The 23,025-nt window shown below is 39.9% G+C and overlaps 6 protein-coding genes across 12 annotated transcripts; 5 read left to right on the top strand and 1 right to left on the bottom strand.

Moving 5' to 3' along the window:
* Positions 1-5: 5 nt before the first annotated feature.
* On the top strand, positions 6-3,362 carry LOC124329438 (transmembrane protease serine 9-like). The gene is made up of 14 exons (XM_046788499.1): positions 6-64; positions 197-431; positions 522-669; positions 750-872; positions 966-1,110; positions 1,180-1,299; positions 1,378-1,426; positions 1,833-1,915; positions 1,968-2,205; positions 2,299-2,449; positions 2,575-2,697; positions 2,762-2,903; positions 2,974-3,093; positions 3,251-3,362. The coding sequence occupies exons 1-14, from the start codon at positions 22-24 to the stop codon at positions 3,304-3,306; spliced, it is 1,776 nt and encodes a 591-aa protein (XP_046644455.1). The 5' UTR covers positions 6-21; the 3' UTR covers positions 3,307-3,362.
* A 1,109-nt stretch (positions 3,363-4,471) lies between these two features.
* Positions 4,472-6,225, top strand: LOC124329509 (trypsin-1-like). 2 transcript variants are annotated; one of them, XM_046788586.1, is made up of 8 exons: positions 4,472-4,613; positions 4,738-4,969; positions 5,057-5,204; positions 5,319-5,441; positions 5,514-5,595; positions 5,668-5,727; positions 5,825-5,944; positions 6,032-6,225. In XM_046788586.1, exons 1-8 carry the CDS (start codon positions 4,571-4,573, stop codon positions 6,085-6,087), a joined length of 864 nt encoding a protein of 287 aa, XP_046644542.1. In that variant the 5' UTR covers positions 4,472-4,570; the 3' UTR covers positions 6,088-6,225. The 2 variants fall into 2 exon arrangements, with proteins under 2 accessions (XP_046644542.1, XP_046644541.1); XM_046788585.1 differs by having other exon boundaries at positions 5,514-5,727.
* A 923-nt stretch (positions 6,226-7,148) lies between these two features.
* On the top strand, positions 7,149-18,120 carry LOC124329513 (trypsin-1-like). Of its 6 annotated transcripts, XM_046788591.1 has the most exons (10): positions 7,995-7,999; positions 14,032-14,033; positions 16,529-16,586; positions 16,675-16,906; positions 16,986-17,099; positions 17,193-17,226; positions 17,324-17,446; positions 17,545-17,686; positions 17,799-17,918; positions 17,989-18,120. In XM_046788591.1, the coding sequence occupies exons 3-10, from the start codon at positions 16,544-16,546 to the stop codon at positions 18,042-18,044; spliced, it is 864 nt and encodes a 287-aa protein (XP_046644547.1). In that variant the 5' UTR covers positions 7,995-7,999; positions 14,032-14,033; positions 16,529-16,543; the 3' UTR covers positions 18,045-18,120. The 6 variants fall into 6 exon arrangements, with proteins under 6 accessions (XP_046644546.1, XP_046644550.1, XP_046644551.1 ...); XM_046788590.1 differs by lacking the exons at positions 7,995-7,999; positions 14,032-14,033; positions 16,529-16,586; ... (5 more) ...; positions 17,799-17,918; positions 17,989-18,120 and adding exons at positions 7,149-7,258; positions 7,391-7,622; positions 7,720-7,833; ... (4 more) ...; positions 8,531-8,650; positions 8,746-8,956; XM_046788594.1 differs by lacking the exons at positions 7,995-7,999; positions 14,032-14,033; positions 16,529-16,586; ... (1 more) ...; positions 16,986-17,099; positions 17,193-17,226 and adding exons at positions 7,161-7,258; positions 9,821-10,052; positions 10,158-10,271; positions 10,354-10,387.
* Positions 14,663-15,876, bottom strand: LOC124329517 (trypsin-1-like). Its single transcript, XM_046788598.1, has 6 exons — positions 15,662-15,876; positions 15,470-15,589; positions 15,346-15,376; positions 15,145-15,270; positions 14,942-15,080; positions 14,663-14,848 (listed from the first exon to the last, which is right to left on the bottom strand). The coding sequence occupies exons 1-6, from the start codon at positions 15,874-15,876 to the stop codon at positions 14,676-14,678; spliced, it is 804 nt and encodes a 267-aa protein (XP_046644554.1). The 3' UTR covers positions 14,663-14,675.
* A 718-nt stretch (positions 18,121-18,838) lies between the features above and the next one.
* LOC124329511 (trypsin eta-like) lies at positions 18,839-20,331 on the top strand. Its single transcript, XM_046788588.1, has 7 exons — positions 18,839-18,946; positions 19,060-19,294; positions 19,369-19,516; positions 19,581-19,703; positions 19,802-19,943; positions 20,028-20,159; positions 20,233-20,331. Exons 1-7 carry the CDS (start codon positions 18,904-18,906, stop codon positions 20,286-20,288), a joined length of 879 nt encoding a protein of 292 aa, XP_046644544.1. The 5' UTR covers positions 18,839-18,903; the 3' UTR covers positions 20,289-20,331.
* Positions 20,332-21,057: 726 nt separating this feature from the next.
* Positions 21,058-22,669, top strand: LOC124329510 (trypsin-1-like). The gene is made up of 7 exons (XM_046788587.1): positions 21,058-21,153; positions 21,230-21,458; positions 21,570-21,717; positions 21,794-21,919; positions 22,014-22,152; positions 22,224-22,355; positions 22,439-22,669. Exons 1-7 carry the CDS (start codon positions 21,111-21,113, stop codon positions 22,501-22,503), a joined length of 882 nt encoding a protein of 293 aa, XP_046644543.1. The 5' UTR covers positions 21,058-21,110; the 3' UTR covers positions 22,504-22,669.
* The last annotated feature ends 356 nt before the right edge of the window (positions 22,670-23,025 follow it).

The raw sequence follows: 23,025 nt of genomic DNA, 5'->3' as shown, positions 1-23,025 counted from the left end.
TTATTGCTGAATTCAGACAAGATGAAGTTCGTCGTTCTTGCCACTTTGCTTACCTATTCCTGGGGTAGGACCCACATGTATTACTAAATCGATAAATAAACATTTTAAATCAATTAATCGACAAATCATAGCAGTTCAGCAACTGCCCTATAAATAAAATTTTATGTACACGTTCTTTTTTAATATAATTATACAGCTGCCCAAGCTGCCCCCCATCCACCGATTTTGCCTCGTCTGCCAATAAAAGACATCGTGAGCGGTCATCAACTGAAGTTGTCCGAAAAGATCATCGGGGGAGTGGAGGTTGTTCCTAATTCGCTACCTTTTCAGGTCTCGATACAGAGAGGAAGCGCCGGCGTTTATACGCAATCATGCGGTGGGTCCATTCTAAACGAAACCACAGTTCTCACCGCCGCTCACTGCGTGGATGGGTAAATTAAAAAATACAAAACATATGCACAGGTGTGAAAAACTAGATAGTCTTATCGCTGGCAAACATATTTGTCGAACATAATATTCAGAGCCATCGTAAGAGCCCTACGAGTTGTGGCCGGCGAGCACAGTTTGAACAATGTAAGCGGCCTGGAACAAAACAGGGATGTTGCCTTCTATTCGATGCATCCTCGCTACACGCCTAGTACATGGGAAGACGATATCGCTCTCATTGTGGTACGTCTTAGAAGCTTAACTGAATTCTGTCTGTATTTCTCTAAATGGAATCTGTGATTTGGTTTCTTTTTACTCAAAAGTTGACAGAACCATTTGACCTGAGCGTACCTTCTGCCAAGACAATTAACCTACCACCGCCTACTTCCGAATACGATGCTCCTGCGGGAACCGTCTTCACTGTTTCCGGATGGGGAACCACAAGAGTAATTTTTCGTTCCCTATTTAGGAATTTGTTTTCAAATTTGAAAAAAGTTTTAAAAGTTTTTGAATATGCTTTTATTTGACCATACATGCAGTACAGTGGCATTTTGGTCTCTGACGTTCTCCTGAGTGTAGATGTCCCGGTAGTTGCTGATGTGGACTGCGACATTTATTATGGAGGAACTAACGAAAAGCCAAAAGTTTATTCGTCCATGCTTTGCGCTGGAAACACCACCGACGGTATGATATACTTTATTTATTTTTTCACGAACAAAATTTCGAATAACATTTATTATTCGGTTCCTTTAGGTGGCATCGATGCATGCCAAGGTGACTCTGGAGGTCCGTTGTTCTCGGGCAGTGGTGAAACAGCTGTCCAGCACGGCATCGTTTCATGGGGAAAGAGTTGCGCTGAACCACAGTGGCCGGGTATGACATCATTATAAAAAAAAATAATAATAATCAGTTTACAATTTTGTTAAATTGTGTTTCGTATTCCGTTTGCAGGCGTGTACACCCAGGTCTCGTACTTTGTCGAATGGATCGCCCTTGCCATGCAATAATTTCTTCTCTAATAGTTATTTTCTAGCAGACTGGACTCTGTATTAAGACAAAGTTTAGCTACGCAAGCATTATAACGGTCCATAAGATGATTCATGTAGCGTACTTACATAACAATAAAAAACTATGCAACTATATAGCAACGTATTTGGCTTGAAATCCTATCAGCACACCAATATGACAAAACATTTTGTAGCCTAGCTATCGTTATTATTTGATTTTGAGGGTAAAATTTAATCAAAATGTTAGGTAATGAATTTCTTTTTTCAAAAAAGTGCCGAGGATGAGCCAATCATGCAAAGTCGTCTATACATCGCTCTCTGACCGATAACAACGCCGAGAGGATTTAGAAGCTTTGACGTTTGCTTGAATAAACAACTCTCGTTAGTTGCTGTCACTAGCCAAGATGAAGTGCTTACTTTTAGCCACTCTGTTAGTCTATGCTTGGGGTATGTTAAATTACTACCGTCGTTACTAGAAAAATGTAATAAGTTTAATCATTTACAAATGTTTATTGATCCCATCAAATATTACAGCCGCCCCTCAGCAGCGCGCGGTTTTGCCCCGCTTGCCCTTAAACATCATTTTAAATAAGCGGTTCCAAAATGCAATCTCGTCCGATAGGATTCTCAGCGGAAGTGAGGTTGTCCCGAACTCGTTGCCCTTCCAGGTCTCGCTGCAACGACGAGGACTGAATGGTGCCTATGTGCAAGTAGGTGGTGGATCCATCCTCGACGATTCTACTATTCTGCATGCTGCTCACGGTGTTGTCGGGTAATAAGAAATTCAATAAAAACACAAATAACAAATCAGATCAAACTTCGAATTGATTGTTGTGTCTTGTCTCTGTACTGCTGTGTTGTGCAGAATAATGAGCTTGGTTGAATACCGCATTGTCGCTGGCGAGCATAGTCTGTCCGTTGATAGCGGTCTCGAACAAATCCGTGCGGTTTCATCCATTGTCACACATCCAAATTTCGATGACATCACCTATGAGGATGACATTTCTCTTATTTTCGTGAGTACCTCCCTTGTCTCCTTCGACATTCGTGCCTTTTGTTACGCGCCACATATCTCTTCTAGTCGGTGAGCAAAAAAAACAGCCTCGAACTGATCAAATCGTTTTGTTATTCCGTTTTTTAGCTAACAGAGCCGCTGGACCTGAGCGTTCCCTCTGCCAAACCGATCGCTTTGCCAGGCCCAACGGCCGAGTTTGACCCTCCTGCTGGATTTCGAGTCAACGTTTCTGGATGGGGAACCACAACCGTACGAGGTTTTCTTAAGACACACGTTCTGATTAGTTATTCATTTAAACTCGCCGCGTATACAGTCGGACGGAGATATTTCAGACGTCCTCCGCAGCGTGGAAGTTCCTGTTATCCCCGATTTTGATTGTGATGCCGCATATGGAGGTGACGGTATATACATAGCCGTTTTTCCGTCCATGGTGTGCGCCGGAGATACCGTCACGAGTAATTCTTGCCAGTTTAAAGACTTGATAATCATAAGGGAATCGATCAATTCTATTTTTTCTTCAACCAGGTCGCATTCCGTATTGCCAAGGAGATTCTGGAGGGCCACTCTTCACCGGAACCGGTGAGACGGCTGTCCAACACGGAATCGTTTCATGGGGACAGTCTTGTACTTACTCACAATTCCCTGGTAAATAACCATTTCTTAAATGCTTCACTGAATTTCCGTTTGATATTTTACGTTCAGTCCTACTAAAACATGCAGTGCAGCTTTCAGATGACTTTTAGTATCCCTTTGCCCCTCTAAAAATCTCATTTAATGATACTAATCTTAACAATATGTTTAGGTGTGTACACCCAAGTGTCATACTACCTGGACTGGATCGCCGCTAACAGACGCTAAAGAATAGAGAGCTTTTCAATTTAAAATCTCTTCTGAATACAATGTCTTATGAATAAGAAAATGATGGCATAGAGATTTTTTTTTTTTCGCAGCACTGTACAGTTCACAAGAGGAAGTTACTCTCTGCAAATAATGCCAGCTAAAAACATTATGTACGTGGCATGATTGTAGATAGAAATCGAAATTTGGATACATAAACTCATAGTGCTAGTAAACCAGTATTTGGGTTTTTCACTAGCAAACGAACTTCATGATAAGCCTGTGAACTGAACAACCTAACAACATAGGGATTGAAACATAAAGTTTACCAACGCATTTCGGTCATTACATTTGATAGTCGCTATTTGAACCAAACGACCACATGTCACTCGATGCTGTCAGTCTTAGGTACTCAGTGACGGCCGCTAATACGTCACATCTGATTTTCCAGCTTCGATTGTTTACAAAAGGACTAAACGACTTATGGCGGATCCAATGCTCTGCGCAAAGGTTTTTTCAAGTCCTGTCTAAGTCAGATCACTAACTGATAGCTTATCACTTTTCTATCTGCTCCGTCTCTGAAATGGGAGCACTCACGCAAACGGATGTAAAATAAAAAACATATAACGCTAAAAACCTGAACGTCAATAACAAAACGACGAAAGACCATAGCTTAATTGAATCAATGCCTGCGTTTGACGTATTTTACTTGATCAACAACACCACACATTTTATTTTGGTGCTGTCTACCGGTAGTAGTAACGATGACAAGATGAAAAGTTGGTAAATATGGACTCTTTGTGATTAATTGCTGATTACCGAGGGAGATTAACGCGTGTAAATGCTTCTATTAAGTATTTTTACGCTATCTGAAATATAAGTTTTGAAAATTGATAGTCCCCAGAGAAACCAAACAAAAAATTCTGTGTTTCCGAAGTAAAAAAATAAAATAAAACTGAAAACAGGATTGAAATCCAGCCAGGATGCAGATAGCTTCACGGATATGACGAGTCATATTACACACGCTTCAATAATCAATATAATCCAGTTAAAAATAGCGATGAAATATTAAGTGTGCTAAGAAAGAATAACTGCCCACTGCAAATATAGCCCCTATTTGTAAACAAATGAACGTACAGAAGAACCAATCACAAGGCGAAGACGTGGTCAAATAATAACAATCCGGATTGTCCTGATAACGACCAACCAAATCCCCTTTCGGAAGGTATAAATATTGATTTCTTATTTCAGCAGCAACACTTGTCAGTAGCACTTTCTGGTCAAGATGAAATTCCTCGTTCTAGCCGCTTTGTTCGCTTGTGCCTGCGGTAAGTCTTTTTGGGCTCATTTTTGTTAGTTAATTTGTAAACTTATTGGTTTACTCCAAAACTGCAATGTACAGCATCGCACTACGATTCTATATTAATAAATGAATAAACGCCGACTTTGCAGCTCTTCCTCAGCGCATGGTTTTGCCCCGCCTTCCGGCTTCGGTCATTTCCAAGGGAAAATTCCAGTTGATCCCGTCCAACAAGATTGTCGGTGGAACTGAAGTTGAGCCCAACTCGTTGCCCTTCCAGGTTTCCCTCCAGCGCAAAGGCCTCACTGGTCTCTACTCGCAATCGTGCGGTGGATCCATCCTCGATGAAAACACCATCCTTGATGCTGCCCACTGCGTTGACGGGTACGACAACACCTTTCGTTTTGATTCTAGTGTTCTTGTATACCCGCTGACAGAATAGATGGTAATTGAATTGCTTCAACATTACAGAGCAAATATCCCAAATTTGCGCATCGTCGCTGGTGAGCACAGCCTTTCCGTTGAGAGCGGCCTCGAACAGAACCGTCTGGTCACCCGTGTTGCCACTCACCCCAGATACAACAGCGCCACCTACGAGGATGACATCTCCTTGATTTTCGTGAGTATTTAGTTTCGTTTACAATTTTTTTTCATAAAAGTGAGAAGAACACAGTTTATGCTGTTCGAAAACTATTTCTGTATTCAGCTAAGTTTTATGGTGTCGTTTTTTTAGTTGGACGCTCCATTGGACCTCAGCGTTCCCTCTGCCAAGGCTATTTCTCTGCCACCCCCTACTTCTGAATTGGATCCTCCCGCTGGAACCGTTGTCACCTGCTCCGGATGGGGAACCACCAGCGTGAGTGATTGTATTCAATGAAAAATCCGAGCTTCGCTAGTCTTCAATGTTTTCTCTTTTTGAATGTTCCAGTCAGGCGGAAGCATTTCTGACGTCCTTCGCAGTGTTGACATCCCAGTTGTTTCCGATGCTGATTGCGATTCTGCTTACGGAGGTTTGCGAACCAATAAAAACGAAATTAAAAGAAACTGTTTGTTAAGATTTAAGTTTTTGTTTTTGTCTTCAGGTACCGCCTCATCCCCATCCGTTTTTCCTTCCATGATGTGCGCTGGTGACACCGCCAACGGTAATATTACTTTATTAATTAAAATTAATCTTTTAAAAAGAAAATACTTGCAAGGCAAGAAATTTTAAAAGAAATTTTCAAATTGTGTTGCTTATAGGTGGCATCGACTCTTGCCAAGGAGATTCTGGTGGTCCCCTCTTCACCGGCACTGGTGAAACAGCCGTCCAACACGGAATCGTCTCCTGGGGTCAGGGCTGCGCTCTTGCCCGATTCCCCGGTAAATTATTGAATTCACCTAGTTCTCTATTTTGGAGTTTAATTACTTATTCCTAATTTCATGTATATATATTGTTTGATTTGCCAGGTGTCTACACCCAGGTGTCGTACTTCCTTGACTGGATCGCCGCTGCCAGGGGTTAAAGAAAAAAGCTCTGTCATTTTTAAAGCTGTAACAAAATCACGGGCTTTAATATCCAGTTCGTATTGACGCATTTTCTTGCAAAAAAAGTATTTGATGGAAATTTTGGTTACAAAAACGAAATAAATCTGCAAAAGTTATGTTTTGGTTTTTTTTTTCAATTCCAATAAAAAGCTTTACGAAACTCTTAAAAAAATGCAATGTATCATTAAAAAAAAACATGTGTTTGTTATACGCTTCATTTTTTTATACAAGAAAAGTCATTGACTTCCGTTGCTTTGCGTTGGGCCTAAAATAGTGGTTTAAGTAGGAGAAACGGAAATAATTTTGATTGTGACTTATTGGGTCGCGTATAAATTTGATGAAAAATCCTGTTTTTTTTCATGCACACAACTACATATTTATCAATAATCTACATTTGCCCTTTATCTTCTTAACTGTGTCGAAATATTAAATGCATATAATACAGGTCACGTGTTGATGGCCTTTTGTAAATAGATTTTGAAATTGTTTACCTGTCGAACATTCGGGATGGCAAACTATATGAACTATCGTATGATGAAAAATTCAGAAAGAACAAACAGTCAGTCAGAAACAGATGATTGGCAGCCAATATCAAATAATACGGGATGAACTGATAAAAAACATATCTTATGTGTAATAATAAACTATTATGGGCTGGAAATTTATCAGCTTACAGCCTTACAGTAGGACTTTTAATGTTACAAATAAAAAAACAAATTAGAGTGGGAAAAACACTCAAGAAATCAAACTAGCGGTCTTTATAAAAATTTATGCAAAACGATATGTTGAAATGTTAATAAGCAACCCAAAATTTACAATTTTTTGTATCGCGTCAAGCAATATTAAAATTTAATTTTATAAAATCAACTGTAACCATCTTTCTGTAACCGGATTCTACATGTTTGTCCGAAAAATGGACATACGGACTATGAAATCTGAATAAGTTAGGTAAGAAAACAACATCAGTAACCAATGATAAAATCATATACGATTTTTTCCCACGTCACCAGATTTGATTGATAAGAACAGGATACCCTAAGGGTATAAAAGAGAACAGAGCCGACAATTAAGTTTCATCAGTCCTAATACAGCTGTTTCAAGCCAAAATGAAGATTGTCATTCTTGCCGCCCTTTTCGCCTGCGCTATGGGTAACCAATTGATTCTCAAAACATTTTTTCTAAATCAAAAACTTCTACTGTAATTCAGCAGTTATTTGCTTTATATATTGAGTCTAAATATACCGGTAATGAACTGTTCCTATCATTGGTAAATCCTTTTAGCTATGCCCAAGCGCATGGTTTTGCCCCGCCTTCCGGCTTCGGTCATCATGAAGGGCAAATACCAGCTCATCCCCGAGAACAAAATCGTTGGAGGAGCTGTTGTGGAGCCTAACTCACTCCCCTTCCAGGTTTCTCTGCAACGTCGCAGTGGCGTTGGCTCCTATTCCCAGTCGTGCGGTGGTTCCATCCTCGATGAAAACGTTATCATCGATGCTGCCCATTGCGTCCGCGGGTATAATAGTTGTCACTTGACTTTTAAATTTCAAAATCATTTTTCAAAATGCGCAGAGCTAAACTAAAAGCCTCGGTTGGTAACGTTCCATTCACAGAGTCACTGATTTGACCATTTTCCGTGTCGTCGCCGGTGAGCACAGCCTGAGGACCGACAGCGGTCTCGAACAGAACCGTGCTGTTACTCGCTTCGTCATGCACGAGGACTACAAGTAACGCCCTATTCGAAATTTCAATGAAACAATTCTGTTGCAAATGACTAAATACTTAAAGTGTTGTCGTTATTTCATTTCGTTTATAAAATAGGCCATTGACTTTTGAGAATGACATCGCTCTGCTCTTCGTAAGTAACAACAATTTCTTCTTTCTCTTCCCATCGTTTCCTATATCTTACTCATTTCCTTGTTGATTTTGCGTAGTTGGATGCTCCATTGGACTTGAGCGTAGCCGAGGCCAAGGCCGTCCTTCTGCCACCCCCCACTTCCGAATTGGACCCTCCCGCAGGAACCATCGTCACCGTTTCCGGATGGGGAACCACCAGCGTAAGATGTCTTTCCTTGCATATGTTAAACTTGGTTCTCGCATTTACATTTTCGTTGGTGTGATTTAGTCTGGTGGTGTCATCTCCGACCAACTGCGCAGCGTCGATGTCCCAGGTAAGCCAATTAATAAAATTTTCTTTCATTGAACGCAAATACAAATTGTGTTTTTAAAAACAGTCGTCGATGATGATACTTGCAACCGCGCCTATGGTGGTACCGCTGCCAGCCCCGAGGTTTACCCATCCATGTTGTGCGCCGGAGATATCTCCAACGGTAAACGAAAGAAATTTTTGAAGAAAAATTTTTTTTTTTTGCGATAACTGGGCCACATTTTTGAACTGTTCTGACTGGTACTCGTTTCCTTTAGGTGGAATCGACTCTTGCCAAGGAGATTCTGGTGGTCCCCTCTTCACCGGCACTGGTGCCAGCGCCGTCCAACACGGAATCGTCTCCTGGGGTCAGGGATGCGCTCTTGCTAACTACCCTGGTACGTAGTAGAAATAGCGTAGTTGCCTGTTTAATCTGCCTATTACTCATATTTTATTTCTGATATAATCATACTTTCCGTTTACCTTTACACAGGTGTCTACACTCAGGTGTCTTTCTTCTTGGACTGGATCGCTACTAACCGAGTTTAAACTTAGTTGATCAACCAATATGTCCGAATTTACCTTCCCTTTTAAAGCATTCCCACTGCGTTGGTTCCAATTTATATTCTAATAACACCTTTGCTCTGAATGTACACTGTTACCAACCATGTACCAAAAGACAAATAAATTTATGGACACACGCAGAATCTGTTTTTTTTTTATCATGCTGAATCTGATCTGATCTGAAAATTAGCCAAAAAAAAAGTTCTTTATAATAAAATTTTCATTCTTATGCCCTTTTAACCCATACCGTATTTTACTGATATTACTCATACACTAGTGAAGCCATAAAATTTTAAACAAAATTGAAAGTGGGTGGTATTTTGAAGAGCGGTGTCTGCTGAACGGGGCACACGTTCGCTTATAATTGCGCTGCATTCTTGGCCTTTATATTGAATTGAATACCCTATAAAGGAGATTCACGAAGAGGGAGCAGAAATGCAAAAGCAAATTGGGATGAATAAAATTACAATTTATACACAGTTGGAGGAGCAAAGAACCGAACACTGGTCTTTTTATGGATAAGCTGAATTGCTAATGGCTTGATGCCTTGATCCGATGACAATGTAAATGAAATTTCGATCTGAATTCAGTCAAACCAGGATGTTTTTATTAGTACTATTGTTTAATAATTCTTTTATCTTTTTCAGAATTATTTATAAACGTTATGTATGCACCTACAGAAAGAAAACACGTCAATCAAACCTGAACGTACTTGAAGTTTTTAACTACCCAAATAAAGAACAGTGATAAATCATGACAGCAATACGTACTTTAATTCAGTTGATAAGATCGCGACAACGCAAGTATAAATGCGAACGGTGTCGTAGGTCCCATTTTCATCAGTTCCTCATCGTCATTTTTACGAAAGCATGAAGATCATCGTTCTTGCGGCTCTCTTCGCCTGCGCTCTGGGTAAGAAACTCATTTTTACTAGAAACAAAACACTCCCATGACAATTGTGTGTGTGACTCTAAATAATTTATTGATGCGCCCTGCGTAAAAAGCTATGCCAAAGCGCATGGTGCTGCCTCGCCTTCCGGCTTCGGTCATCCTGAGCGGCAAGTACCAGCTCATCCCCGAAGACAAAATCGTTGGAGGAACAGTTGTGGCACCCAACTCACTCCCTTTTCAGGTTTCTCTGCAACGTCGCAGTGGCACCGGCTCCTATTCCCAGTCGTGCGGTGGCTCCATCCTCGATGCCAACGTCATCATTGACGCTGCCCATTGCGTTAGAAAGTAAACGCTTATTATTAGTAAAAGATGCGCTAAGGCAATATAAACATTCGCTAATTTTTTGCTTTTATTTTATTTTATTTTATTTTCTATTCTTCTTTTCAAAAGTGCGAATGTTGACGTTTTGCGCGTCGTTGCTGGTGAACACAGTTTGTCCCAAGACAGTGGCCTGGAACAGAACAGAAACGTCGTTAGCTACACCATCCATGAGAATTATGATGCGTAATTTTTTATCAATTTTAATATCTTTTACCTAAGACATTAGACTTTGCTAATAGAAACACATTTCCTATCTCTTATCAAGCCAAACATTTGAGAACGACATAGCCCTGATTTTTGTAAGTCATTCAAGACACATTTTTCCGTTGTAAAAAGCGGATGGCTTTTGAGATTAATTTTTGCACGTGATCTGTATCGTCTTGGCGCAGATGGACGCTCCATTGGACTTGAGCGTACCCGAGGCCAAGCCCGTCCTTCTGCCGCCTCCCACTTCCGAATTGGACCCTCCCGCAGGAACCATCGTCACCGTTTCCGGATGGGGAACCACTAGCGTAAGAAATAACATTGTCGGTTCATTCGATAAATTTACTGATGCTTATGTGTTTTGGTTTGTTCTCGTTTGCTGTGCGACACAGTCCGGCGGCAGCATTTCTGACCTGCTCCGTAGTGTAGACGTTCCAGTCGTGTCCGACGCTGATTGTGATGCTGCTTATGGTGGCACCGCCCAAAGGCCAGCAGTTTTGCCTTCGATGCTCTGTGCTGGTGACATTTCTGACGGTAATCTGATTGATATTTTCACTTATGGGCCTAAGATATTTCAACGACTTAACTTGTGTCATTCTATCAATATTTTTAGGTGGAATCGACTCTTGCCAAGGAGATTCTGGCGGCCCGCTCTTCACCGGCTCTGGCTCAACTGCCGTCCAACACGGAATCGTGTCTTGGGGCCAGGGATGCGCTCTTGCTGGCTACCCTGGTATGTTTGTTTTCATCTAGCAAAAACTAGTTTATGTCTTTATTTGCAACATGAGACACAAGCCATGCATGTCAGGTCAATTGGATTGTATAGTACTTCAGCATGTTAAAAAAATGTTTTTGTGTTTTTCTCCCTACGTGCAGGTGTCTACACTCAGGTGTCTTTCTTCTTGGACTGGATTTCCGCAAACAGAGTTTAAACCTAATGAAGTCAATACGAAAATTTCCAAAAAAAAACCTTCCTCTTAAAGCATTGAAATTTTTTCGCGCCCACATCAGCATCTTGTAACTTGTAACTAACAACGGGAAATAAAACGCATTTGGGCTAAAAAAAAACAGTTTGCATTGTTGATTTAACGATCCCTGGGTGTCTTAGTGTTTTGTTTTGTTTGTTTGTTTTTGGTTTGTTTCATGAATTTACACAATAATATGGGTTTTATTAAATAACGACAAGCGTCTGTATAGTCTAAAGGGTGAGGCGAACAAGAATACATAATTTTTTTTTTTACTTTATTACAAACGAATATTATTTAGACTGATTTCTTATGTTGCCCTATTGAAAATCCCAACGCAGAAATAAATCAAATCATGTATACTGCTGTGATGTCTTAACTTATGTCTAATTGCATGGTCATGTATAGCTGCATTGACGCACTTATTGTTTTCAGTATAAGTTAGGAAATAGCAAAGAGTTCCTAAACGCTTTTTTGTACTAAATAACAGTGACAGGTTTATCAAAGCAAGTACGAGTTAAGTACAGCAATTGGTGCTGGAAACTAAAGACCTTTCGATCAAAACAAACAGATAGTCTTTGCCACGATAAGCAGTATCTATTATGGCTCGTCAATCATTGTACTGATCTTCCCTACTAAGACATGGACGTCCATGGTATATCCATGGGATGTAAATTTTGGGATCTGGTACATCCCATTTTACATACAATGGATGTACGGGGAATATCCTAATTACCTTCCCCTCGACGTACTGTGGGGTATATCCGAAGTACGTCCAAAATTGTTTGCAGTTGGGATGATCATTCCAATTGCAATAAATAAATTAGGGATATTCCAGCTGTTATTCTTTCCATACTTTTCTCTCCGATTTACCATTCTGAACTCATTTTTCTAGGAAAGAAGCTTTGACTATATCGGGATTCGAACCCGGATCGTTGGAGTGGAAGGCTAGTGCTGTACAGCTACGCCACAATAGTTATATGAAATCTAGCATAGTTTTATTAAGGTATTTTGTTACTTAATCGACTGTTTAGAAAGGGCATAGCATAACACACATTAGTAAGGTTTTATCTTAACGTACATATAAAAGTTCTTCTTCTACTTTTATGGGGTGATTTACGCCTTTACAGTTGGATTTTTATATAAGATATTAGGGGACCATTTTAAAATATATATTTATTTAAACTAATAACTGTCATACACATTAACAGTTGTAGCACATTTTTTTTTATTTACGTACAGAAGTCCGTAGCGTGTTTACTAATAAATAAACTTAGGAATAAGTAAATTATAATAATAAAAATAAGTTTATTTTTTCATTTATCATGTTTATTTAGAAAGTTAAGTTCTTAACGGATAAATAATGCTGCTTGTAAAAGAAGAAAAGTAAAAAAATTTATATTTAATCGAAGATACGTTAAGGTGCGTCTACACTAGCAGTTTTTACAGACATACAAACACCGAATTACGACCGTAACTTGTCTGTATAAACGGCTAGTGTAGACGCAGCATTAGATAGATATTAATACACAAGCTTTCATCTTTTTTGGATGAGAACTGTACGTACACCAAACATACTTCCGGTACATTCAGTGAATGTACTTGATGGTATGTCCATTGTATATGTTTTTCATATACTGTTGGGATCAAAGAATTTCTTAATTTTTTATCCATTTATATACATACTGGTAGCGTACCCTGAACATCCACATGGGATGAGGGACGCCAACATCCCGTTGTACATACCTGGGATATCGCTTGGATGGCGCGTCTTAGTAGGGTTACGTCTGGCACGCACACCCAAAAATCGATGAAGGAGCTATATCATTCTCAAGGCCGTGACGAAATTCTACCTCAAATGCTCCACATTCATTTTAAGACTTGTAAATATTTCTCGACCTGAGAATCACAAAACAATTACTCTTTTTATTAAATCAGTTTGACTAAATCCCAATATGAATTAAGTTAATACGAAATAAGGAGTACCATTGGTTATTCTTTATTCAGTAAATGACATTATCCGTTCTTGACAAAACTGACCTTCATTAGATTGTTAATTTATCTCAATAAAAAACTTTGGTTTCTTTATTAGTACAATTCAACCCTAGAAACAAACTCATAGAAAAGCGATGAGCACTAATAGAAATTGTGTCTGTTGACGAGTCAATCATAAATCACTCAATCGATCTCAATGATCTTAAACTGATGGAATTAAAAAGTAGGACAACGATGACACAGATTTAAATTAAACAATTTTGTTGCGAATGACTAAATACTTTTAAAAGTGCTGCCTTATTTTATTTCGTTTTTTAAATAGGCCATTGACTTTGGAAAACGACATCTCCCTTACTTTCGGAAGTTTTTTTTTAACTTTACGTAGCCTAATGCTATAATTGAGGTCGCAGATGTCGACCCTTTTGCCATGATTTAAAAGAAAAGTGTTTACTAATTTCGTGTTATTTTGTGCAGTTGGACGCTCCATTGGACTTGAGCGTTCCCGAAGACAAACCCGTCGTCTAGTCTCCTTCTAAGTTCCAACACCTGCAGGTAATTTCCACAGGAGCCATCGTTACCGTTTCCGGATGGGGAACCACTAGCGTAAGATTCTGTTGCCTTTAACTGAAAGTCTAATTACATCCTCGGATTAATTTTTCGAACGCTTATTTAAATTATACTGTTATGTATTTCTAATGTGCTTACGACTGTGTCTATCCCCATCTATACCCACCCGGCAATAGTTACGTCGAGTCCGGCTGGTGATCCAATTCCGAAAGTGGTGGTGGGAGAACGATAAGTGCCACTTTGGATGTGTAGACCAAAGGAGTGGACAGCTGCATTCATGTATCCATTACGTTATGTAATAAAGAAATTGCAATTAATTATTTTGATTACCTAGACTATACCTTATACAACAACAATAAAAAAATAAACTACTTAGCGACGCAACCAGCTGAGTTCAAGATGGTCGATTCATCGAGGATAGAATCAGTACAAAGATGCATAAATATGACGTAAACTAAAATGGGAATTGCGCAATTACATTTCAACGCCCTAACTGAGATTCTGTACATTTCCGTGTTATTACCGTGTTACCAGTTTTGGTCTGGATTGTTACCACGAACGGCAAAGAATAAGGATTTAAGGAACAACTTCACCACCCACCATTGACGATTTTGTTGTCGCCACTATTCACAATGAAAAAATTGATGGAAAAATTGTTTTTTGTCCGTATTAGTTTATACATTGAGCTACACACAATTTTCAAAACCACTAGAGAATTTAAGTATAAGAATTTCGATATTCTTGAAACGAATTTATTTTCTTCTAATCGTGATGTAATATAATAATGGCAGAAAAGAACATAACACCAAAAATTGCGCGGGATTATAATATTGGTCAAAAATCAGTGGTCTTTTTACTACTTGTTGGCAGCGATCCAGTCAAGGAAGTATGACACCTGGGTGTAGACACCGGGGTAATCAGCCAAAGCGCAGCCGCGTCCCCATGAAACAACTCCGTGCTGGACAGCATCAGCTCCAGTACCAGTGAAAAGTGGGCCACCAGAGTCACCTTGGCAAGAATCGACACCACCTGTGGAACACAACAAAAAATGTCCGTGTTATACTGATTTGTTGTTTGTAAACAGTCAAAAAGTCTTAATGATGTGCGTTTGTGTTAACTGACCTGGAGGACCACCAGCGCACAACATGGAGGGGAAGATTGGGTTAGGGTCAAAAACTCCGGCATATGCGGCATTGCAGTCGGAATCGGAAACGATGGGGACATCAACGCTCAAGAGCACGTTGGAAATGCTGCCTCCAGACTGTGCATATAATATTTAATATTAATTTCGGTCTATGCGGTATATAATGGGAGTGAATTATTACGGAATAAGTAGTTCCCCATCCGGAAACAGTGGTAATGGTGCCAGCGGGTGGGTCGAATTCTGAGGTCGGTGGTGGCATGTTGACAGCCTTTGCCGATGGAACGCTCAAGTCCAAAGGTGAAGCCAACTAAATTGACAATCAGAACGAATCATGATGAGTACGTGATTGGACCCATGTAATCAATTCAATAATGGTTATTACGTAGATAAGGGCGATGTCGTTGGACGAGGTGCTGTTTCAACCATGAAGTGATTCCAAATCAAAGAATAGATGTATCAAATAAGGTTTAAATAAATCTCATGGCTAACGAAAAATCCAATTATACCTTGTATCGTAGTCGGGGTGCATCAAGTATCCACTAACGTCACGATTCTGTTCCAAACCACTGACGACGGACAAGCTGTGTTCGCCGGCAACTACCCGGAAAACGGTCAGATCAGTGACTCTGTAAAGGCGGGAAGGAAATTTTTGAATCTGTCGCGGTTACCAAAAGAAAATTGAATCAAAGGCAATTTACCCGTCAACGCAATGGGCAGCGTCGAGGATGGTGTTTTCGTTGAGAATGGAGCCACCGCATGATTGCGAGAAGCCACCGAAGCTGCGGCGTTGCAGCCAAATCTGGAAAGGCAAAGAGTTGGGAGCGACTTCGCTACCTCCGACGATTTTATCCTCGGGGATGAGCTGGTATTTGCCGTTCAGGATGACCTTAGCGGGCAGACGGGGAAGCACCATCAAGACATTTCACTCGTTAATAATTAAAGTGTAATATAAACATACATACACCTAGCTGAAATGCAGTAGAACTAGCTATATAGTTTGAACAAGAATGGTGTGTGAAATGAGAGGGTTAAGCAGAAAGAGGTTCTTACCATAAGCGCAGGCAAAGAGAGCGGCTAGAAGGATGATCTTATTCATCTCAGTTGTGAATTTCTCCGAGAAACTGGACGCAAGTGATTCCTTCATCGAAACGACTTTCATTTATACCTCATCAATATCCGTCTTTTATCAATTAAATTAACATTGTTGCTTATTATATGCTTACAAATAAAAAAAAGAAACAGCAAACTTTATTGCAACTAGTTGACACCAGTTGGACTTTTTTCATACACTTTTCAATAAACAAAAATTTAACTGAGCACAACTCGGATTTAGTTGAAAGCAATTAACTACTGTAACCGGATTCTAATATATTTGTCAGAAATGTGGACACATGGACTATGAAATCTGAATAAGTTAGGTAAGAAAAAGACAACACTAACCAATGATAAAAAATTATAAATGATTTTTTTCCAACGTCACCAGATTTGATCGATAAGAACAGGATACTCTATGGGTATAAAATAGAACAGAGCCGCCAATTAAGATTTATCAGTCCTAATACTAGCTGTTTCAAGCCAAAATGAAGATTGTCATTCTTGCCGCCCTTTTCGCCTGCGCTATGGGTAAGAAACTTATTTTCATTAGAAATAGAACTTCCCAATGAAAACTGTATTTGACTATAATTCATTGTTGCGCCCTGCGTTCAAAAAGCAATGCCAAAGCGCATGGTATTGCCACGTCTTCCGGCTTCGGTCATCCTGAGCGGCAAATACCAGCTCATCCCCGAAGACAAAATCGTCGGAGGAACAGTTGTGGCTCCTAACTCACTCCCCTTTCAGGTTTCCCTGCAACGTCGCAGTGGCACCGGCTCCTATTCCCAGTCGTGCGGTGGCTCCATCCTCGATGCCAACGTCATCATCAATGCTGCCCATTGCGTTATGTAGTGAGTTTTCATCAAAAGATCCGCTCATGCGACATAGTATTCAATAACATTATTTTTTTTCTATTTTTCTTTTCAAAAGTGCGAATGTTGATGTTTTGCGCGTCGTTGCTGGTGAACACAGTTTGTCCCAGAGCAGTGGCCTCGAACAGAACAGAAACGTCGTTAGCTATACGATGCATGAGAATTATATTGAGTAAGTATATATAAAAAAAAAACTGTGCTCCATTAACTACGACTTTACACTTCACTAATGGAAACAACTTTTGTCCTATCGTCTCTTATCAAGACAAACATTTGAGAACGACATAGCCCTGATTTTCGTAAGTCATTCACGACAAATGTTTTCGTTAAGAATTATTTAACTAATTTGGCTTTTGTTATTTATTTGTGCACATTTTTTGTTTTGTCTTGGCGCAGATGGACGCTCCTTTGGACCTGAGTGTTGCCTCTGCCCAGCCTGTCACCCTGCCGCCTCCCACTTCCGAATTAGACCCTCCCGCAGGAACCATTGTCACCGTTTCCGGATGGGGAACCACTAGCGTAAGAAATAATATTGTCGGTTCATTCGATAAATTTAGTAAATTTAATTTACTGATACTTATATGTTTTTGTTTGTTCTCGTTTGCTGTGCGACACAGGCCGGCGGCAGCATATCTGACCTGCTCCGTAGTGTCGACGTTCCAGTCGTGTCCGACGCTGATTGTGATGCTGCTTATGGTGGCACCACCCAAAGGCCGGCAGTTGTCCCTTCAATGATCTGTGCTGGTGACATTTCCAACGGTAATTACATTTTCTTCCAACTTTCAATATATATTTTTCAGATCACTTTTTTTTTTTTAACACTCACATAATGCCAATGACCTAACTTACTCCATTCTGTTAATATTTTTAGGTGGAATCGACTCCTGCCAAGGTGACTCTGGTGGCCCGCTCTTCACTGGCTCTGGCTCAACTGCCGTCCAACACGGAATTGTTTCCTGGGGCCAGGGCTGCGCTCTAGCTGGTTACCCTGGTAACTTCACTTGCAGCGTTTACCTTAATGAAGAATTATGTATGCTCATCTCATTTCCGTGTTCTCACAGGTGTCTACACCCAGGTTTCTTATTTCTTGGACTGGATCGCAACCAACAGAGTTTAATAATCAGAACGAATTAGACATTAAAGTTTAACAAGCCTGACATTTTCTTTCTAACAATACAACTAAATTGCCTGGGGATGATTTTTCTAGATCTTTCTTGCAATATCTTAGATATATAGTACCAGAGGCAGTTATAAAATACAAAAAAAAAACGTTAAGAATTATTTTATTTTCTCTTATTGATTATTTACGCTTATCTGCTGTACGTAAATAGAGGCCGGAGACAACAAGGATCCAATTTTTGTGTGCAGGATGTATACACAGACAGATCCTCGGACATATCGTTTTTTTCTGTTTTCCTGTCGTTTTATTTGAGCTTGTTATCAAGCGCTCAAGTTTCATTTATAACAGCAAACTAGATTTTCGATCAAAACAAATGGAGAAACCAAAATCTAGATAAGCTAACGGCGCTTAGCGGTGTGTCCAATATTGAATCAAGTAAATCAATAAAATGACTTGGGGTCTACGTTTACTAAGGTATAATCTCAACTTAAACTAACCGATACAAACAGTGTTGCTCAGTGCCTTAGTAGTTAGTAGTATAAAAAGTAGTCCATAAAAAACAGCTTTGGGTTTTTACACGCACATTTAATAATATGCGATAACGTGAAAATTTCGTCTGAATCTTTCAAATTACGTTCTCAAAATATTATTTCACGTTTTATGACACACAACTGGCATTTATTTGTTGTTCATTATTGCTGCAATTTTAAATAATCATTAAATGTAACTCCCAAGTGCTCTAAGTTGACAAAAAGCAACCGACCAATGGTGGAAACACAGCTTTAAACTTGATAAGAACGAGTGCGAATCAAACGTTGGGTGCGATATTTGTCAGTCCCAAGTGTTTGAAGCCAAGATGAAGATTATAGTTCTTGCCGCCTTTTTCGCCTTCGCTTTGGGTAAATAAAAACAGAAAGTCGAATTGAATGATAAATTTGCGCTGTTTTCAATTTTTCAGTTTGCTTCTTTTGTTATTATCTTAACTGATTTCAATACTGTAATACTGTAATAGCCATGCCGAAGCGCATGGTATTGCCACGTCTTCCGGCTTCGGTCATCCTGAGCGGCAAATACCAGCTCATCCCTGAAGACAAAATCGTCGGTGGAGCAGTTGTGGCACCCAACTATCTTCCCTTCCAGGTTTCCCTGCAACGTTTGAGCGGAACTACTGGCCAGTATTCGCAGTCTTGCGGTGGTTCCATCCTCGACGACAGCACCATCCTCAATGCTGCCCACTGTGTCCGAGGGTAATTTGCTTTTTGTATTGTGAATTGTTTGCTATTCATTGGGAAAAGTATGTTGACGTTCATTTTATATCTAGAGTTGACCCTGCTTCAATGCTCATTGTTGCCGGCGAGCACAGCTTATCCCAGGAAAGTGGCCTCGAACAGAACCGCTTTGTGATCAATACAACAGTTCACGAAAGATACGATTTCTTAACTTACGAGAACGACATCTCCCTTATCTTCGTAAGACAACTCCGCATAAATTTATTAATTTTTTCAATCAAATCCGCAAATATTTGTGTTATAGTTGGAGTCCCCTTTAGATCTGAGCGTCCCTTCTGCTCGGCCAATTTTGTTACCTCCGCCCACGGAAGAATTTGACCCTCCGTCTGGACTCTTGCTCACCGTTTCAGGATGGGGTACCACTAGCGTGAGATTCTTACACTTACTAATGTATTTTGCAGTATTCTAGTTACCGTATATAGTTACTCCCGGTTATACCTCTATTTTTACAATTGTGATGCACAGCTTGGCGGAGTCATTTCCGACCAACTGCGCAGTGTCGATGTACCAGTTGTAGACGATGCCACTTGCAATTATGCCTATGGCGGCTCTACCCAAAATCCAGACGTCTTTCCTTCCATGATCTGCGCTGGCGACATGTCGCCGGGTGATTATTTTCACATCAACAATATTATTGCCTGTAAATTAAAAAAATCATCCAACAACTCCTTTGATCGTTCAAACATTTCAGGCGGGATTGATTCTTGTCAAGGTGATTCTGGCGGACCTCTCTTCCTACTCCCTCTGGATGGCAATGTTACTGAAGCACGACAGATTGGTGTCGTCTCGTGGGGAAGAGGCTGCGCTATCTCTGCCTTTCCTGGTAAGTTTTCACATCTATGTGTCTTATGTCAAACGTTACATGTAATTTTACCCAATTCTATGTTTACATATAGGTGTGTACACTCAGGTGTCCTACTTTTTGGACTGGATAGCCGACAACAGAGTTTGAACTCTGCTTGCCGACCAATACAAGACGACCAATCATCTTTATTTAATTAAAAAAAAATATATTAATAAAACCTATATTATGCGTAATATCGTCTTATTTGTAATTTTTAGTAATTGAATTAAAAGACAAAATACACAAATACAATCAAAAATAGGCTTGCAAAACTTTTGATTGATTGATGCGTTACCAGCTATGTCTAGCTGACATTTAGGCTACTATTGGTGATAATAATACTATATAGAAGAGTTTTATCCAGATCACATTAGACACACGAAAACTTATAATGTTATTATCCGGGCTACCCGGCTCCATATGACCATATAAGGTATCGTGAAAATCAACCAAACGAAAATATAAACAAACGACGAGATCTATATTTGTGCAAGATAGCGCTCAATGATAGTCTCGCGCTACACGAAAACAAATGAGGACAGCAACAATCAAAACATAACTGCTATTAAATAAAACTGGGAGAAATAAAGAAGACATAAAGTTTTTTTTTTTAATTATTATTTTTTGACCGCTGCGGCTTTGCTAGATCTGGACATCCTAGATCGCAACAGTAATAAATAATGCATTATTTTGAGCAGCGTAGGCATTCTATTAAAGCATACAATTTAATCGGACTGTAGGGTCGCGTTATGGCTGAACAACCAATCAAATTCGAGTGTTTTTCAAGTTTCGCTCAAGCCTCTCAAGGGTCTGGCCAGGTTCTGGCCGATAACAATAGTTGATTAATGATAGGTGATAAACGAAACTGGCCTTATAGATGATAGGACTTTATTGTGATCGCTTCGTCCTCTCGAGAAACACAGTGTCGAAATGAAGTTGATTATTCTGGCCACCTTCGTCGCTTGCGCCTTTGGTAAGATGAATTTTTCTGATTCTGCATCCAATGATTTGACGCTTCATATCATACGCAAAACATCTTCAAATAAAAGGCGCTCCTCACCGGATGGTTTTACCCCGTTTGCCGGTTTCGGTGATCCTCACGGGCAAATTCCAGTTTGTCCCGGAGGACAAAATCGTCGGCGGTGTGGAAGTCGTTCCCAACTCACTTCCGTTTGTGGTCTCGTTGCAGCGCAAGTTTTTGACTTTGTCTACGCATGTGTGCGCTGGCACAATTCTCGACGAAAAAACTATTCTCACCGCTGCTCATTGCCTTGACTAGTAGGTCGTCTTTTTTGTTTGACTACTAGGTCACAATGTCGGTGAAAAATTCTCTGCTATTCGTTTACGAGACAATGAATAAATATATTCTGCCATTTGATTCTATTTTAGCGAAAATGCAACTATATTTCAAGTGGTGGCTGGAGCACATAACTTGTCAAATGTGAGTGAATTGGAACAAATTTCAAGTGTGGATACGTATTTAATGCATCCCGATTACTCCCCGATAACACTTGAAAATGACATCGCTCTCATTTACGTAAGTACCATTTGAAAATGTCACTTATTGTCTTGATCTTCATCGTCGTTTTTTTTTCTTTGTTTAATTTTTTTAGTTGAGCGGACCACGCGACGTATTAACCTTCAACGAAACAGTTCAACCGATTAACCTGGCACTCACTGGAACTGATGATCCTGAACCTGGATTGAGTGTGACCGTTGCTGGATGGGGAACAACCAGTGTAATGATTACGACGATTTACCATGTGTCCATGTTTCGTTGCTTTATCGTTATTGCTTATTTTTTGAACTCCGTTTTTGATTGGATGATAAAAGGCTAGCGGTGATGGTTCTGACGTTCTGTTGAGCGTTAACATTCCCGTCGTCTCCGACGAAGAATGCAATGCCGCATATGCCGGCGAATACAACACCGATCCCGTTAAACCATCCATGATGTGCGCCGGTGGGGCTCCAGGTAACTATAGACTCCTCCACACGTATGTAATAAGCAAATGAGACCCAATCGACAATTTTTGTTTTAAACAGGTGGACTAGACGCGTGCCAGGGAGATTCTGGTGGTCCTCTTTTCGTTCTCCCTGTCGACGGTAATGTTACTAACGCCCAGCAACTTGGGATTGTTTCATGGGGGCGCGGCTGTGGTCTAGCTGATTATCCTGGTATTAAATTGTTATTATCACCGCACTTAAATGTTTTATGAAAACTTTTCATTTTACGTGCAATCATTCTATTCGTCATCTAGGTGTCTACACTCAATTGTCTTACTACATTGAGTGGATCAACCAAAATATGGTACCGCCAGCATAGGAATCCAGGAGAGTGAAACCAGAAATTTAAGCATGTTAGCCTACGTCAAATCCGCTTTTAATTTTTGAATCCAAAAGTTTAATGCTGTTTCTTTTCAGTTTTGAAATGTCATATTCTGGTGCTCCGTATCCTCTCTGACAATATAAAACCGATCTAGGCTACTAAGTGGTTGTTGTCATTGTTTATGTATCCAGTAGATGAAATCGTTGATGTAATCAGGAGGATTTTGGAAATTGGTTATATCTACACGAATTGAAAAATATAGAAATCGTACTGTACAAAACGAGAGATAGATTTACGCTTTTAATGTTTTCTGTCAGATTTCCCAAGCAAGCTACAATGAATAAGTAGCATGTATCTATTAAGGGAAGTCACACTCACATTCAGGCATATTTACAACACGTTTAGCCTGTTTAAGAGCAATTGTGTCTTGCACGCATGAAACCTATAATTATTTTGTTTGTCCTAAAAAGGGGGCTTTGTGCTGGTTTAATAATTCATCTCGTGCATATTAATTTTATA

The sequence above is a fragment of the Daphnia pulicaria genome, chromosome 3 (genome assembly GCF_021234035.1).
Source record: "Daphnia pulicaria isolate SC F1-1A chromosome 3, SC_F0-13Bv2, whole genome shotgun sequence".
Classification (NCBI taxonomy): domain Eukaryota; kingdom Metazoa; phylum Arthropoda; class Branchiopoda; order Diplostraca; family Daphniidae; genus Daphnia; species Daphnia pulicaria.
The sequence above is the reverse complement of the archived record's forward strand: the minus strand, read 5'-3'. Positions and strand labels throughout refer to the sequence as shown.